At 36.4% G+C, this 17,625-nt stretch overlaps 1 protein-coding gene across 6 annotated transcripts in view; it reads right to left on the reverse strand.

The window, feature by feature from the left end:
* SLC4A10 (solute carrier family 4 member 10) overlaps nt 1-17,625 on the reverse strand; it is a 187,084-nt gene that overhangs the window by 64,405 nt on the left and 105,054 nt on the right. For all 6 annotated transcript variants that reach the window (XM_053947402.1, XM_053947405.1, XM_053947401.1 and 3 more), the window contains 2 exons: nt 8,907-9,045; nt 1,820-1,980 (listed from right to left, as the gene is read on the reverse strand). In XM_053947402.1, coding sequence (XP_053803377.1) covers nt 1,820-1,980; nt 8,907-9,045 — 300 coding nt within the window. The remainder of the gene's footprint in view (nt 1-1,819; nt 1,981-8,906; nt 9,046-17,625) is intronic.

Here is a 17,625-nt window from a genome sequence, read left to right on the forward strand (position 1 = left end):
TCTCTCAAAGACCAAGCACAGCCCATGCAGACCTTGTCATGTGTCAGGTCACCTAACCAGAAAGGGATGCCTACCACTTCAAGCAAATAATACAATAAAATGCATCCAAATCTGCCACAACAACAGATACTTTTTAAATGAAAATGGTACATGCCATTTAATGAAAGTCATCCTAAAGCCTCTTCTCAGAATAGGTTTTCCTAATCAACAAACCAGGATAAGCCACAACTAGGGCTGACTTATAATAGCATGAGGGTAACTCCCCAAATTCTCTACTGAAGAACAACTTACATCTGTGGCGAGTTTCAACGTTAGTATTACGAATGCGGAAATCCTTGGCCACCTTAACTGAAACAAAATCACTAAAACTAAGGATTGAGATTATAAACAGTAATTAATTTGGGCCTCACTATATTGGAAAATATATAATATCTTCCAAAAACAGGGAAAAAAAGGATGTTCACTGAAGTTGGGGTTCTTTTGCATTCATCCTTACTTTTTTTACCTACTAAAAAAACAATTCTGGAAGGGCTTTCTTAGCTGAGTACAGACAAAGTTGAGTGATTTCTGGATTAAGAATGTAAAGGTCAAGATTGAAAAACCCAGTGTACTATTTAAGCAAAAAAGTAATACAAGGACATCAAGCAGCTGACCAAAGTACTTCTTAATTTTTTATAAATAAATAATAAAGCATCATACTGATAGACACCTTTGTTCTTTCAAACAAGCTGCTTTTTATTCTCCATATTTATCTTTTATCTTTATCAAGACAAATTTTCAAGGTCTAATTCAGTCTATGACTCATGGAAGAATCAGATCTCGGCACAGAGTAGAAACCCACACAACATTCTGCAGATTTGTATTAATAATATCTTGCATCAGTTTGACATAAACAATTTGGGAAAAATAAATACAAAAAGCAGCTACCACTATCTGAGCCAATTTTAATTCCACTGTTAAATATAGCCCACCAAACAATATCTCCCCTCCAATTTAAATAAGTAAAATTAATTTTACATGGAACTTACATAGATTTATATATCATTCACAAAGCAGTTTTCTTGATAATCTTGAGTGTTAGAAAATTTTATTGCTTTGTCTTTTGTATCTTTCCTAAACTAGTTACAGTCTTTAAGGGAAACAGCAGGAAAGCAGGAAATGGCATTTAGTCTCAATCTCACTTATACTTTTGGGAGAGAAGACTCATCCATTATGTTTTGTCTTGCTCACACAAACTGTAGAATTGCAACTGCCAAATAAACTTCTATTGGAAAAAAAAATGCACTCAACTTTATCTTAAGAAGTTTATGTACCTAAAACATATTTTTAAAACTTACATTGTATCCTTACTCCTGATTTCATTCTCAGCTCAGAGACATGTCTGTTTTCATGTAACTTAATTGCAATAAATACTTCCCTATATTTTGGTTTGTTTTTTTTTTATCTAGATTGCCTGCAATTAGCATAGCAGTAGATTAAGTTTGTGAAAGTTAGCACACGCCTCATTCACGTGAGGCAGCATAGCAGGAGCAGAGAACATGCCATCTCTAATTAAATAGAACCAAACTGCCCTCTTTCTTCCATTTTAATTCTCCTCTTTATTCAAAAACTGATTCTTAAAGAGGCAGATTCCACATAAAAAATATAAATAGAATATTTACTAACTGTGCCAGACATGAGTTTCTTTTCTAGTACATTGAGAAAAATATTTCCTAGGAGTTTCTAAATTGAACTGATTATTATGCAATAGCTTTCTTGGTAAGCATTTAGTTTTTATTAAATAATTTTCATAACCAATACATGAAACATTGATACATACCTGCAATTTCTTCTATGGAGTTAGCTCTCATGTCCAAAAGAACTGTGCCATTCAGGATGCAGCTCCTCAGCTCAAACAAGCTATGAAGTGACAGTGTGGCAACATAGGGTTTGCTCCACCTCTCTCCCCCATCCTCTACATCTTCTTCAAACTTCAACCACCTATACAAACAATCAATTTTATAATTCCATTGTGCATAAGAAATGAAAAATTAATTACCTCTATGGATGCTGAAATACAGACAAAGATGTTAAACATGTCTTTAGATTTCACTTTATTCTTCCTTTTTAGGAAATATGAGAAACTTTTGTTGCCTACTTCTTTCCATATAATGCTGTATTATGTCATTTTTGAGGTTAAGTTCTGACCACAGAGATGAAGAAAAATATATTAAGCAATTATTTTTGCACTCTACAAGAACTTTGACTAATTCTTTGGCATACAAGGATATTTCTGTGATAGAATAGCAAGTTGTATGAAAAGGAGTCTGGAGAAACTTCAGTAATGTAAAAGGAATTATGAAACTGGCATGAAAGGATCAAGTCTTTTGTTACCATCCAGCCAGATGAACTTGCTTGGGACTGAATTCTCTATTGAAAAATATTGCACTTAAAATGTTAAAAGAATATTAAACGAACAAACAAACAAACATCTGAGAAGTCACACAGGGATGTTGCTGTGTGGAGCCCTGCAACCCACCAGCCTAGCAAGGTTTGAACAGCTGCAGGCACAGCACACACCTGTACTGCTTGACTCTACAGCACTCAGCTGTTTTATAGGGACATGGCAGCAGAGAAGTCGAGCAGAGCCTCACATCTGTACAGCATCTTCACACATTTCCAGACAGCAGGGAAATGTAAAGCCTTAAGACCTCTAAGGCTGAGGAATTTCCAGTTTTACCAAGCCTCACAGCCCAGCAAAGCAGCTATCACTGCTGTCCTCTTCTGTTCCTGGGCCACATGTCTAGCTCTGCTCCTACTTGTAAAAGACACAAGTGTACCCACAGTTTAGACACTTTCCTCCTTTCAGTCCTTGTGTACCAAGTTCTTCCTCTTTTGCTGGCATCCTGCAAGCAGCCACCACTTCACTGACCCACTCATCATCAGCATATCTGCTCCCTTCCTGATGTATTCAATTTCTTGGAACTGTCCCAGCTGCCTTCTAATCATTCCCTCATTATTCATAGAGACAATTTGCCTCAACTCCTTGGGTTGTTCAAAATCTCTCCACTGTCCTATGTCTACCCTCTCCTCCTCTTTGTATCTAAACATTTTCCCTCTATTTCCTCTCTGAGGAAACTGGCCAGGTTCTGTACCTTGTCTTTGCCCATGAGAACTCTTTACTCTTCATCAAATCTGTTTCCCACTCCCTTTGCTGAATTCTCTTTTCTCTTCCCAGCCCATCCCCTTCACCTTTGCATTCCTCCAGAGAAGCAGCAAGGAGGACACAGCACAAAAATTTGCTTCCACAAAGCCGAACCATGAAATTGAATTTGCATATGCAAATGAGATTTTCCAAATAAATTTTCAAAACTAGGTCCAAAGGGACATTAAACACAATTTAACACACTTCTCCCCATCAAATTAAAAGGGAGGCCTACAACAACTCAGAGAAGAAGCATGTGAGAAGGAAAAATAATTCTTAAATTTTTTTCATTTTGCAATTACACTTGAACTCCCTAAGAAGAGGCTGCTCCTATCTTGCTAATGGCACTATTGTTTCCAAGCTGAAAAATGTGCCGTACCTATTTGTATCCACAGGATCACAAATATAGTGCATTTATTGTCCTGTTTAAACCATCTCCCAAGACTCTGCAAAATACCTACATTTTTCTCTTCTCAAACCTCTATTTTCATGCATGTTTCTAATCTCTTTAGGAGATTTAGAAAATCTTTATGCTTGAGTATTCTTAATTATTTCTGTTATTATGTATTATTGTTAGTGCTTATTATTTCTATGCTTAGCTTGCTATATCTCTTATGCTGATTCAGAAAAAAAAATTAAAAATCATGCTCCATGTATTCTAAAAACAATGATCCAAGCACAGAGTTTGACAAAATATCATCAGAAACCTCATACTGTCATTACCCTTTGATCATGTAAGTCAGTTTTCAACATTGCTTATCTGATTATGCTGCTGCAGTCTGTCCTAGATATTTCCTAATTTAAATCTACTGACCAGTTGTAAACAGATTTTAAAAGAGCAATAAAAGACAAACATGTTCTTAAAAGTCTGAGACAGGTGACCGGACAGAGGCAGTCTTATTATCAGAGCTTGTAACATACTAGGGACACAGAAGAGAAGTCTAAATCATGAAAATAGCTTTAATTAGAGTTTATAGTGTTAGACATTAAAGCTTACACACTGGTGCATAAAAATCCATAGGAAACTATTGCTATTGCTCAAATAATTACACTTGCCATGTGATCATCTGGGTTTCCATGAACTGGAATAGTACATTGTATGGGTTGCACCCCATTTCCTGCTGTTGCTGCAAGTTAGGTGTTTAAACACATTATCATACATTGTTACTCAATTGAGCCAACAGGCCAGGATATGGAATTAAATCATGTCCAGCTGACAGCATTCTATGTTTGGAATAAATTTCTATTTTTATTTTAATAAGCATATCTTAAGTTTATTAATCATCAAGAGACTATCATCATACAGTTTATCACCTTTTGTCTTTTCCGAAATATTCCTGTTATTTCAGATAATCCTTATTTAACATCTCAAATGAGAAACAGTAGCAGTAAAACATAAAACAACTCTAATCTTATGCAGAGTCTTTCAATTATAAGTGTTCAATAGTTTTAAAAATCATAATACTATTTCATCAATCCTCTGAATTCGTGAGCAAGGCTCCATGACAGAAATGGCTTTGAAATGCAAACTCAGGCATAGATCCCAATTTGCCAATTTTGCACTCCTTTTAGTTTCCCAAAGACAAATTTAAATACATTTACTTTTGCAGTTAACCCATTAAATTGGTATGACTGAGAGATAAAAGCCTTTCGTAGTTTCTTGGGAACACCACTGGCCCCTATTGAGCTCATGTCACACACATCCCATGTGACTGGAACATATCTGGAGCTATCTCTGTTATGTCTCATTGCATGGAAGAGCACTTTCATCCTTCCAGCTTTCTTTTACTGGTAAAGACTGGCACAGGTCTACTGAAAACACAGTTTAGATCCTCTGATAGAATGCTTGCTAGGAAAAAATATGCCAACAAGAGTTTCAGCAAGGCATGTTACTATAGGAAAAATATTACTCAGGCTAGTGTGTGTACACACACCTTATGTATGTGTCCTAGCCTCTAAAACCATCTTCATCACTTTCTCAGGCATATGCTTCATTTTAGACACAGTTACTGCATCTTCTGCACAATATGAAGTGGGTGACTGTATTTTATCTATTTTGTAGTGTGGTGTGTCTGCAGCAGAGAGATGGAGTATGTACTCACAACCCATTAACTCAACAGTAAATGGTTTTAATGTAATCTTTCAATCTGTACAAATTTCCACATGAGCTTGTGCCTGCCCACATCAATTTGAAAACCAACCAAAGAACACAAGCATGTCAGGAACAAAGCAGGAGTGAGAAACTTATGTTTCTTGTGACCCAGTTTCTTCGGACAAAAGTTTAGATCCAGGGAAAATTCATTACACTTCCTAACTTTCCCCAAGCCGTCAATTTTCTAGTCACTATTGACAATTTACTTTCTAAACTATGGACACACTATTTTCCTAACTGTGTATTAAAATTTAAGCTTAAGCACTTTCCTCCTGGTTCCAAGGTTCTTTCTGTTTTCCTCCTTACTACATAATTTTTTCTGCTCCATAAAGATAGTGATATTCTCCAGATATTTTTGGTTAATACTAGCAGATAAATGAGTCCCAAAAGTCTGGGTAAAACTTGCTACAAATCAGGCACCACTTTCCACCTATGACACATGAACTGCTTTCCCAACAGCTGCACCTTGCAGCTACACTATTTGGGTGTATAAAATAAATCCAACTGTTACACTTCAGCATGTTTCTCCACAAACTTACCAGATTTTTTTTTTTTTTCCCAGAATAGAAATTGTGCATCATCTCCATAGAGAATGCATGACTATACAGCTGGGCCACATACAAAAATTGTTCTAAGAATGACTATTGATTTTAAAAGGTGTGCGTTTCTTCTGGCTTGAAATCAATTGATGGAGGAAAAAAAAATAATTTTACCCCTGCATGAACATAACCAAGCTATTCATTCCATTCTGGTCACTATCTAATTCCATGGATGGGACAGTCTAAATCAGATTCTGGAACAGAAAAGTCCAGTGCACTTTCAATCAAAATGAAATTACCAAGATACAGATGTACTTCATCAGAGTCAACCCAACACTTCAGTCCAGGTGCACCAAGTGCAGAGCTTGGTGAAATGAATGCATAACCACTTAGTGCTATCACTCTCATTAAATGTAATTAATCTCTACCTGAAACTACATCCAAAGCCAAACAGTAAGATTTATAAATATTTCCAAGTGACATTTTGCACACAGATGAAAAATATACAATAAGCCTGGAACAGCCACAAATTCAGGTTGTATCTTCTCCATACCATGCTTTTAGTCAAATCAATAATTTTGAAGTCCTGACTCAACCACAGGTATTTAAAGTGACCCACTGCATTCGTTTCTAACTCATGATCTTGCATATTAAACACCATCCCATTTCTATTACTCTACTCAATGCCACTTGGTTCTTTGTGTATGATACCTTTATCTAGAGGAGTACCTCTACTTCTAGAGTAATACCTTCTAATTTCTTATTATCACTAAGTTTCCTTATTATAATCCCATTTTTTAATTCAATAATAAATCTATTTACTAAGCCTAATTCTTCAAAAGCTAGCTGTCACTACCTTTCACACTAATAGTATAATCTCTCAGCATGGCCGGCTGCACCTCTTCAAATAGTTCCTGACCTATTACAATTTCTACACTATAATGCAGTTTAAGTAATACATTCCCACTGCTGTACCATATCAAATGCTTTACTTAGAAGAATTTAGATCCACTGTTTTTTCTTTGTCAGAAAAAACAAAAATCAATTATCTGATTAAAGAGCATTATTAACTTAGTCTAACATGACATACCACTGTACAGCATTTTATCCAATTTTCCACTTATCTCCAAGACTATAATTTTTCTTTCCTTCAAGCATTGTATGGCTCTGAAATTGGACTATAAGGGCTCTGTTTGCCCCCATCATTTTTATCCTTTAATAGTATTGCTGTGTTTGGATTAGTACAGCACACCTGACAGACTCACAGAGAGGCAGGAATTGCCCTACCCATTAAATAAGTGTTCTTTCACCTTTCTGGGATGGAAATTATAGCCCTCTCTTATTTGCACAGAGAAGCACTTTGAGTCTTATCTCCATTTTGAATTTGGTCATTTCCTTGCCATCTCTTCCTTTTCTAACCAGTCACCCCATGTCAAACGCAGGCTGAAATTAGGGTATCCAAACTGAAAAAGACCATTTATCTTAGCCAGTTCTTTCCACACAGCAGCCCCACTCTTCCTTTCTTTCCATCTTACTGCTAAAGCTAAAGAAAATTTTACTATTAGCTATTATGTCATTCTTGTATTTTCTGAGCTCCAAAAATGTAGTTTTCTTGGCTGTTTTCCTCCTGCCTTTTTTCAACAATATAATTTCTATTAAACATTTTTAATTCTTCATTTCACAAACAATTGAGAAGGGTGTACATATAGACAGATCAACTGATACAGAAATTTATTTCACCTACTCTTTTTGAATTCTATCTTCATCAGAACCACTTGCTGACAGAAATTGTTAAAATTTTCATAAACAAATCTTTGATAATTTGCAAAGGGATTTTTTTTAAAGTTGAGCTAAAGTTGTTGTTTCCCTGATTAAAAATAACATAACACACAGTGATTTTTACTTTTTAATTTCAACAGAAGTTAATACCCCTCCTAGAGAGGTTCTATGTATTCCTAATCAGTATGAGAACATTGCAGATGATTACCTTGATTAGATTTTCTCTCTCTGAATATTAATAAGATTATTTAGGAACATTACTGCCTTCCTTTTGCAGCACAATCCCCATATGAGAATTTTCTACACATAAAAATCTATATTTAGCATCTGTCTATGCTGCCTATGAACAGATAATGGAAGGGAAGGTCATAGAAAAGTTTTGGCCCTCTGGGAAAGCAGAAATTTGCAGTAAAATTAGAAAGAAAACTACCAGCCATGTTCATGTCGGACAGCCCAAAAACATAGTTATCCACAAAATCCTTCCAGAAATTTTGCAATTTATATTCTACCAAATATATATTATTAAACAGACTTTTGGGCACCATTGAGGAACACTGTCAACAACTGGCAGGGAGAGGAAGAACTAAGGTTTCAAGACAAAAAATAAACCAAAGACTGTCGTAAAATGTAAATTATTAATGAAACTAAGCAAATTATCTCCCATTTAAATGCTCAAGGAAAAAAATATACAATTAAAAGAAAAGTTCAATACCATTTTTATCTTTTTCACACCAGAAATATATTCTAAAAATCTTTCCCACTAATTTTGCAGAAATAAAATAATCCAACACTGAATACTCATTCTCAAAATAAATTGTTAGTGAAGACTTAGAATATGCAAAAGTTCTATTGCTCAAAAAGTAATCTCATTCCTTGCTTTAATCTTTTTATAATGGTTCCCTTATCAGTTTCTTCAGGATTCAAACAAAATATGAAGTTAGAAAGACTCTTTGAATTAGAAGATAAAATATGAATTGACCCACTGATTTTTAATTCACATATATGGTATATTTACTTTTTTTTTTCCATCAGAGTTCACTCTGACCTATATTTATAAATCCTAATGAAAATATTTGGCTCTGGGAAATGACAAATGCTGTTGTAATACTAGCAGACTAAGGATTAAAATTCTGGTTTTATTTAAGCTTTATATCCAAAATCTGTCCCCGAGCTTGCTACAGCTTTGAAATCATTCCTCAATACACCAGCAACCAATACCTACAGATGATTTTTAAGTTATAAAAATGCTCACCTTGCTGTCTCTCTCCACTCTGCATCCTCTCCTTCACGCCAACAGATCTCATCAAGCTCAGTGAAGAGATCATGAGGAATGTGTTCCTCATCATCATCTTCTGTTCCAAGAATAAACTGCACCCTTTGTGATGGAGTATCTGGAGAAAAATAAAAATATCAAGTCCAAACCACCAGTTTTCTTGCCCTGAGAAAACAAATTTTATGAGATTATCCAGATGTTTTCACGCATATCACGTACTGCCACACAAAAAAAAATTACAGTTCAGCTGTAAGAAGATTCAATTCCATGCAAACCCATTCAGATTGAGATCTCTTCATTTACTGTAGTTGTCAAGTCCACTTTTCAAAAAACTCCTCCAAATATATAACCTGATGTATAGAAAAAGGGTGTATTGGAAGCTGGAATGGTATCTCCCAGGAAGAAAAAAAAAAAAAAAAAACCACACAGAAAGTAGCACAGATAAAGCTGAATAAAGCTGATAAAAGTCTCTTACTCCAGTGTTAGGAAAATCTACTTTACCACTTCATAAGTCTACATCTGCAGATCTATCTCAGGTCACAAAGATAGAATACTAAATGTGAAATCTTTGCTGTAGGAGAAATAATCCAAATGAAACCTGCCTAATGTGAATATACAATTGCAGACTTGACCCTTGCCCCTTTGTTAACTCTTTCTACTTGGTTAGGCTGCTAGAGATACACGACTTCTTAATCTGTCCCAGCTTCCTCATTTTATTCTTCCTGTCTTCCCTTTCAATACTCTTACTGATTAATTTTCTTCATAACCTTTCAATGCAGATGGCTAAATATATTTTTGAAGACATACTATTGTTTTTTTTCACTCAAAAAATTCACAGAGCATCTTAAAGTACATGTATATTCAATGTTCATAGCTCAAGTGCTGTATTGAAAAAATCCTATATCCTATTTGGTTATTTAAATGCAAATCTCAAATGAACAAACTCTGATGAAGTGCAGTCTCTCTAGCAATACATAGCTGCTTTTTCTGCTAATGTATTTTAGATTTCTGAAAGGAACTGGAAGTCCTTTGTGAGAGTTGAGAGAGGCCAGGCTGCCAGTCAACTGAAAAACTGATTATCCAGCAGAACAGCTCAGTGATTCCTTGAACATTGTCTAAATGAAGTTCAGTTCTATAACATATTTGTAAGACAAGCTATGGTATTCCATCTAACAGCAAAGAGCATCACTGCACAGGGACCTAAAGCTCTTTGAATATTGGAAAATAATGAGATGATAGCACCCATTGAGTGCTAATTAAAATAGAAAACATAGCTGTGATCCAAACAAATGAAATGGGCCACTGACATGGAAAATTAAATTCAGCAATAGAGATACCTTCTTGATAGCAGTACCAAACTTGCTATAGCAATGAAACACAAACAATACACGACAGTTTTCACCTGAAGTCTATTTGCTTTAACAGAGTGTAAAGATCTAGTGCAGTAAAGCCCATTGACTCCTTCACAAAGCAAGGAAATTAAACCCAAGGAGAAATACAGGAGAGAAGGAAGAGATATTTGGACTCGGGTACTACAAAAAAACAGAGGATGGAACTGCAGGAGGTACAGCTAAAGGAATTACTTCTGGTGAATCACTGAAGAACAGCAAGAAATTCCTCCACTTTACCCTTTCTTTGCTTTCTCTTCTCTCTCACTGTTCAGTCCTCTTTTTTCTTTAAAAGCATTCTACTTTTTTCTTTAAATCTGAGACAAGAAAGTACATTCTAGTTAAAAAGTGTGCAATTTCTTAAAACTAATTTCCAGAAAGACAAAATTCAGTGAGATATGAACTTAGAAAGGATTATGACTACTAACAGAACATATAAAACAAGCTACTTTGGTAGAGAGCTGGACTGCAGCTAGAATCTGAGAATAAGCATTGCCGGGAACATCCTGTACTCTTGATAAAATCAGCACTACAACTGATTTACAGCAACTGCTACTGTTAAGTAATAAATGAGCAGTGTTGCACAGCAGAGCTGCAGCTCTGTGACAGTTATGATCCTCATGCAAATGCATGCTTTCAGCGTGGGAAGAAAAACAGAGGATCAGACACCTCTTGAAGTCAGGTGAGCAGTAACAAGGAATCACCTCACTGCAGTAATTTGCTCTTACTGGGTCTTCTGTGTAACAAGCTACTTGACTGACAGCAGTGAATCACAATCTTTCACGTTGAAAAGACATCTAAAATCATCAGGACCAAGCACTGCCAAGTCCACCACCAAACCACACCCCTAAGCACCACATTTATAGAAATTATGAAATATGCACTAAATTATCTTCTTCCTTGTTAACTAAGCAGTAAAAATAGCAGCTAGATTCTTTCTTTACTGCTGTGATTTCTATTGATATTTGAAACCTGTAAGTCACAGCTTCATTTTCAGACAACAAGCTGAAACTGAAAAAAAATTATCATTTGCTTTATGATACAATAATTTTATTTCAAGGACAAAACTCTAAAAGAAGTAAACAACAGAAAAACTATAATAAAAACAACAGATCTGTTGGTTCCACTTATAAAACTGAATTAACAGGACTATTCATAAGCAATGCCAGATAGATTTGGCTCATATTCATTGGATTAATAAATATGTCATTAATAAGTTATATAGAAAATGAGTAATATGTGATTCAAAATCTTTATGGAAGACTACTTCAATTGCTGACTGTCAAACTGTGATAACTTAATCCTCAGTGCAGAAGCATAATGTTTGCAAACTAGGACACAATGTTTTCTGCAGTCTAGGCAAACAAAAATTGGCTTGAATATTATTTTTGTCTATCCCTACTTCAAGTAGCACAGCCAGCGTAAAAAAATCCTTCATACTATTATTGCTATTTCTAAAAAGCAATGAGAACAATCTAGATTACTCTTCTAAAAAAATTAATGACTGAGATTAATCGGTTACAGTAGTACTTCTATCACTGTAATTGTTTTATATCAGAGTTATCAGAAGCAACATGAATTTAAAATTTCACAAGAAGCAGCTGATGATTCTCCCAACTAACTTGTTCATCACCAATTCAGGAAATCCTCCACGACCAGCTAGAACAGGGTAGAAACCTAGTGCACAACAGGAGCTGGAGTACCATCAACAAGCACTCCTATTTGGCTAATGAGCAGTCTCAGTCAGGAAAATGGAAGCAGCTTTGTGATTGCTGTGGCTCCACCAGCCCCTCTGTTTTATCCCTGGATTTCTCTGGGCTTGTGCTCATTTCATATGTGCAGCACTTGCACCCAAACTACCTCTGATACCTCAAATTCATTGCATGCATGCAAATTCTGAGTATTCCACATTTAATACTCAGGCTCATTCCACTGGTCTAATAAAAGGGTAAAAATTAAGACTGGCAGTTAAGCTATTGTTGTACACACAAATTCAAAGCGGGACTCAGTGCTGCAGAAAGGGAATGACCTTGCAGAAACTTGGTATATTGATCTATATTATGACACCTTGTACAGGCATCAACATCCCTAAAACAAATGCAAGATGTGGGCACAGACATACCAAAAGAGCAGATTTGAAAGCCAGAATTTCTAATAACCTAATTCCCAGAGGGAAACGAAGAGCTGCTCCCTGGAACAGTGCTGAGTGCAGGTAATGGCAAACAGCATCCCACAACACCATCCCACCTTGCAAAACACAAGTAGAAAGGAATCATAACTGGCATTTCCCCCATTTAGAACATCCCCAATTGCAACCACAACTCTGGGTTAGGGCTGCTCCCTCTTGCGTAAGGGAAGAAGGTAAAATCAAGACTTGGTCTGGGGTGACAAAGGAGGATCACTCTCAGTCCCTTCACGTAAATTCAGCCCAGCAAACATTCTGTTCCACTACACCAGTCAGAGTAACCCACATCTCCTAACTGAGTGCCCGGGTTTCACTGGGACAAACCTCCCTGCCATCAGGCAGAACTGCACACAATCTACCAGGTGATATCACAAGCAGAAAGACAGCTTTCTGTACATATAAAATGTATCTAAGTTCTGTCTTCTGTTCTTGATAAACTCTAGAAAGAGTGCAAAAATGTATTTCTAGTAACACTCCCTGTATTTCTCAGCCTGTCAAGACTGGTAGAATTAGTGGGCAAATACTTCTTACTGGGTTCAGCAGAAGAACGAGTAAGAGATTACTTTTTCCACATTAGAAAAACTATGCTAACTATTAAATAAAACTTGCATTACAGAAATTCACATATGATAGTAAGCAACATATACAAGATTTAATCCATGCTTTGTGCTCTTGTACATCCACATTAAAATAATATTTATTATGCAAACTATTTTATTAATTACTCACTGCACAGGACAAACAGCAGACTGGGAGTTAACAAGTGTAACACAGTTGACATTAATAACAATCCCTCACAAGCCAAGGGGAAATGGTATGGAAAATTCACAGGAGCAAAGAAAAGAAAGGATCATTTCAGACACAAACATTCATCATCCTCCTGCTTTTACTCACCACAGAAGTGGTGGATGGGGACTCTCCCCTAACCTCCTTCTTTTGCAGATTGGACCCTGCCCTTAGCTCAGCAATCAGTACAGGTAAGGATCATAAATTCAATTTTATTAATTAGAAAACTTAGTAAAAGTTTAAACTAAATTTGCATAACTAAAGCTCACATAAAACAGCAAACAGCCATACAGAACACTTCTGAAAGTCTCTTCACAGACCTCAGAAATCACATGTTGCGTTGCGAAAAAGTATTTCTTTGATTATTCTCTGACATTTTATCCCTGCAGGTACAATCTGCTTCAGGGAATTATCCTAGCATTTTCTTGACATTAATTATTTTCATCAGCCTGGGGCTATGGCAAATAATCATATCTTTTGGATCTGACAATATGGACAATTCCAAATCTTTAATTATCTTCTTTTTGCTAGATTCTTAAAACTGCAGTTATGATACATTATTTTAATCCAGATTTGCAGCAATCTACGTCACAGCTGCCCAGAGATTGAAATTTCTGAGTTCATCGTTCATCATACAAGCCTATACTTAACAGTAGGTGAATTTGCTTAACAGCCATACTCTTTACAAATAATTAAATTTACCCCACTAATAACCCTTCAGCACTTGAGTTTAGGTACCAAATATATCCAGCTGAGTCTTTCAGATTTACTTTCTTCAGGTCTTTCAACTAACCAAAAGAAGCCTCACTTTGCAACTCACTTTTTTTGCCTGCATTGCCTTCAGAGCCTTTCCTGAGCTGTGCGTGCAGTCCTGTCAGACACACCTCCAGGGCTGCTCCGCTTGCCTTGCCACATCCAATATCATGAATTACAAATTTAAGCCTCTTTAAAACTAGGGATTACTATATCCAGATTTCTTAAAAGAATAAACCAAACCTTCCACAAGCTTCAACAATGTCTACTTGTACAGGACACACATGAGGCTGTAATCAAACCCCAGCTCTCACAGCTGTGTTCACTTTAACCCTCAACAAAACCTGTCCTTGAAGACACCCTGTACAGAGCCAGTGTTCTTATTCCACAATTTTAAAACAGCTACTTAAGTATCTTTAACTCATGAGTACCAAAGAGCTGTTTCATTGGTTACAGGCAAAAGACAAACATCAAAAAAGCCACAGAAAACTGCCACTAAAATCCACATGCACCCAAGCAAGTGCAGCTCCACCAGCCAAAGGGAAATCTGCACCATCTTTCAGTGCCACCACGACCCACGGCACTGATGGAGCCTCATGGCCCTGCAGCTCACAGGGGTTGGCACCCATTGCCCTCACAAGCAGCACCAAGGAGATGCCCCAGGCTAGAAAGAGCTTTTTTTTAATCAAGTAAGTTTTAATTTGCATCAATTCCCTAATTTAATTCACAAAGCAGTCACTATACTTCACCCCACAATGAAAACTGTGGAAAAGGGGAGCTTAAGGCTGAAATGAAATTGGGCCTTAATTACAACAGCAGCACTTCAGCTGAGAACACTAAACCTCTGCAGTAAAACAAATAGCACTACTGCATTTTTAACTAAAGTGGATAAATTCACTGAATTTCTCCTTCTCTTCAAACAGAAGAAACTTAAGAGACAAGGTGGTGAAAACCTAGACCACTGAAATTGCTTCGCTTACAATTTTTACTACCCAAAAAATCCTCCTAATGTGCAAACCATCAAATCTGTAAATTGTGCTGTTACAGCCACACCATTATTGCAAAATGAAAACACCTTTTACAACCTCATCTCATTAAGAGGCAACAGACAAGAGCTGTCTCATTAAGAGACAACAGCAAGAATCAGGTGTAGGGAAAACAAAACCCAAACCTGAGTAACTGATCTGTGTCCCTAAATGACAGGACTCTCATCTCACTAAGTACATATTCTGCATATTATTTATCTAATCTGGAGTTATCGCTGAATTTGTACACTGAGAACACTTGGGTTATTTTTGAAAAGTGACAGTAGGAGATAAAAAAAAAAAAAAAGCTAATGAGCCAATGTCAGAATGTTCTAAAAAATCTATTCTCTGCAGAAACCTTTCCAGAAAGTAGCTGGTACAGCTTTCCCAGACAGGATTCAAAGGGATTACCAGGAAGCTTCCCCCTATTGTCATTACATGACTAGAGGTGTTTTCTACCCATGCTGATACACAGAAAACACTTAAAGGTATTGCTTTTTACTGGACAGGAACCAGGTGGCACCTGTGACTCTGCATGGGGCCCGCCGAGCCCCACAGCACAAGGTGCTCTGCACAGCTCCCTGGAGCAGGGACAGCAGAGCAAGGGCTGCACGTGATGGCACTGCACAGATAAAGTTATAAATTATACAGTTATAGATTATGACACAAAATAATGCTTTATCCGATGCTGGGTTAACTGAACAGTGAGAAGCACTTCATGTCTGAATATTTCAGGTCTTGTTCCAGAACCTCTATTATTCAGTTGTTGGATCTTTTGCTTTTATTATATCTCCTTTCATACTTCACTGCTTCAAAACACTGCTAATTTATTCTCTTGTATCATAAAAATCCTTATGTATTTTTCTGACTTACTTCAAAGCACTGTTTTCTATCAGTTGGTCTCACAGTGCTTATTTTCTCCATCTTTTCTTCTTGCACCTGCTCATCAAAATGTTTTTTCTTTCCCCTCCTCCCTCACAGTCCCCAAGCATACAGCCTTCTACTATTTGGCAGAAATGCATTAAAAGGTGTCAATAGAAAGATGAAGCTAAGCATTTCTGCTTGCTCAATTAAATCAGAATGATTTATAAATTATGGACTAGTTTGGATCTACTCTCTCAGGTAATACAGTCTCTCATATTGAGCTGCATATCAAAAAAAGGAAGTGTACTTGTCTTCCTTTGAGCTTCCTTCAGTTCTGGTTACTGTTAGACACTTGTAGTCATGGGGAAGGACAGCTAAGAAGCTTACTGAGGTTTAGTAGGTTCAGATTTAGTGTGGGAAGTATCTGTTTCTCCCTCTGTGCAAATAAAGCACAGAAAAAACAAGCTTATATTCTCTCTAAAGGCAATGCTTCTCCCCAGGCAGCACAGCAAGTTGTCTGAAACTCCTGTAAGGAAAAACCATAGTAAAAGAAGGAAGTGTATATAGACTACTATTAATCTCTGTATTTCTTCTGCCTGTTCTGTATGTGCTTAACCTCACCATCAGTGTAGTGTTTTAAGATTTGCCTTAATTATGCAAATCCCTTTCACTCTTGTCTATAGAATGCCACATTTCTGCCTGGATGGACCAATGTCAAAGCTCAAAATCTGTTTCACTGGCCCAACTTCCAGGAGTCAGAGAGACAAAAGGGAAAACCCCCAGAATTGACTATTCAGATAATTATTCAGGGTGAAAAGACTGGATAGTTCCAGATTTGTGGTTCTATCTTTGGATTCTTTGAATTGTTATCAACGAAGCACTTTGAAGAATATCTTCAGCAGTATGAATCCAGAAAAGATTTCCATGTTTCTGGCCTGTAACTTGTCTGTCAAGTGACACCACTTAGACACACCCTTTAATTGGTAACTATAAGTGACTATAAGTCACTATAAGTGACTTTATAAGTGTAAATGTGACTTTAAAAACTGCAGATCTGTACTCATTTCTTGAGATACACCAGAGGACGAGTGCATCAAACTACAAATCTACTTCAAGACTATCTTTTTTTCCTATTACTGCTATTTCACCCTCAGAGATCTTTGAACATAGGCTGATTTACCTAACCCAGAATTATGCTGAACATTGCATTTTATTGTATGCACAAATGTCAAAGACAATTAAGAACAGATTCAGTCATTAATTTCTTTTTGACATTAAGAAGGACACAAGCCTAGGTCTCCAGAAGTTGAAAGAACAGAGCTAAGTTCTCAGCCAAAATGTATCACATACTGGCACTTAAATAAAACCAGATGACTCAACAGAAGACACTGTTTCATAGTTCAAGATATCTCACTTCTTGGCTAATGTAACTTTCAATTGTTTCTTTTTAATCTGACTTTATATGTATATATGCATATTCTTTTTGAAAACTGTTTTAATAATTTATGAACTTTGTTTTTTTCCAAGAAACTGGTTTCAGTGCAGTACTGGGTCTTTGTACATTTGAAATCCATTCCAGACAGAACCACCACAGCCAATTTTTTCTTCACTGTTCAGTCTTCAAAACATAACTTGTATCTGCTGAGTTTGAAAAAGTCTTGACTTTGTTTTACTCTCAGTATAATAAACCATTGTGC

The sequence above is a fragment of the Vidua chalybeata genome, chromosome 7, assembly GCF_026979565.1.
Source record: "Vidua chalybeata isolate OUT-0048 chromosome 7, bVidCha1 merged haplotype, whole genome shotgun sequence".
Classification (NCBI taxonomy): domain Eukaryota; kingdom Metazoa; phylum Chordata; class Aves; order Passeriformes; family Viduidae; genus Vidua; species Vidua chalybeata.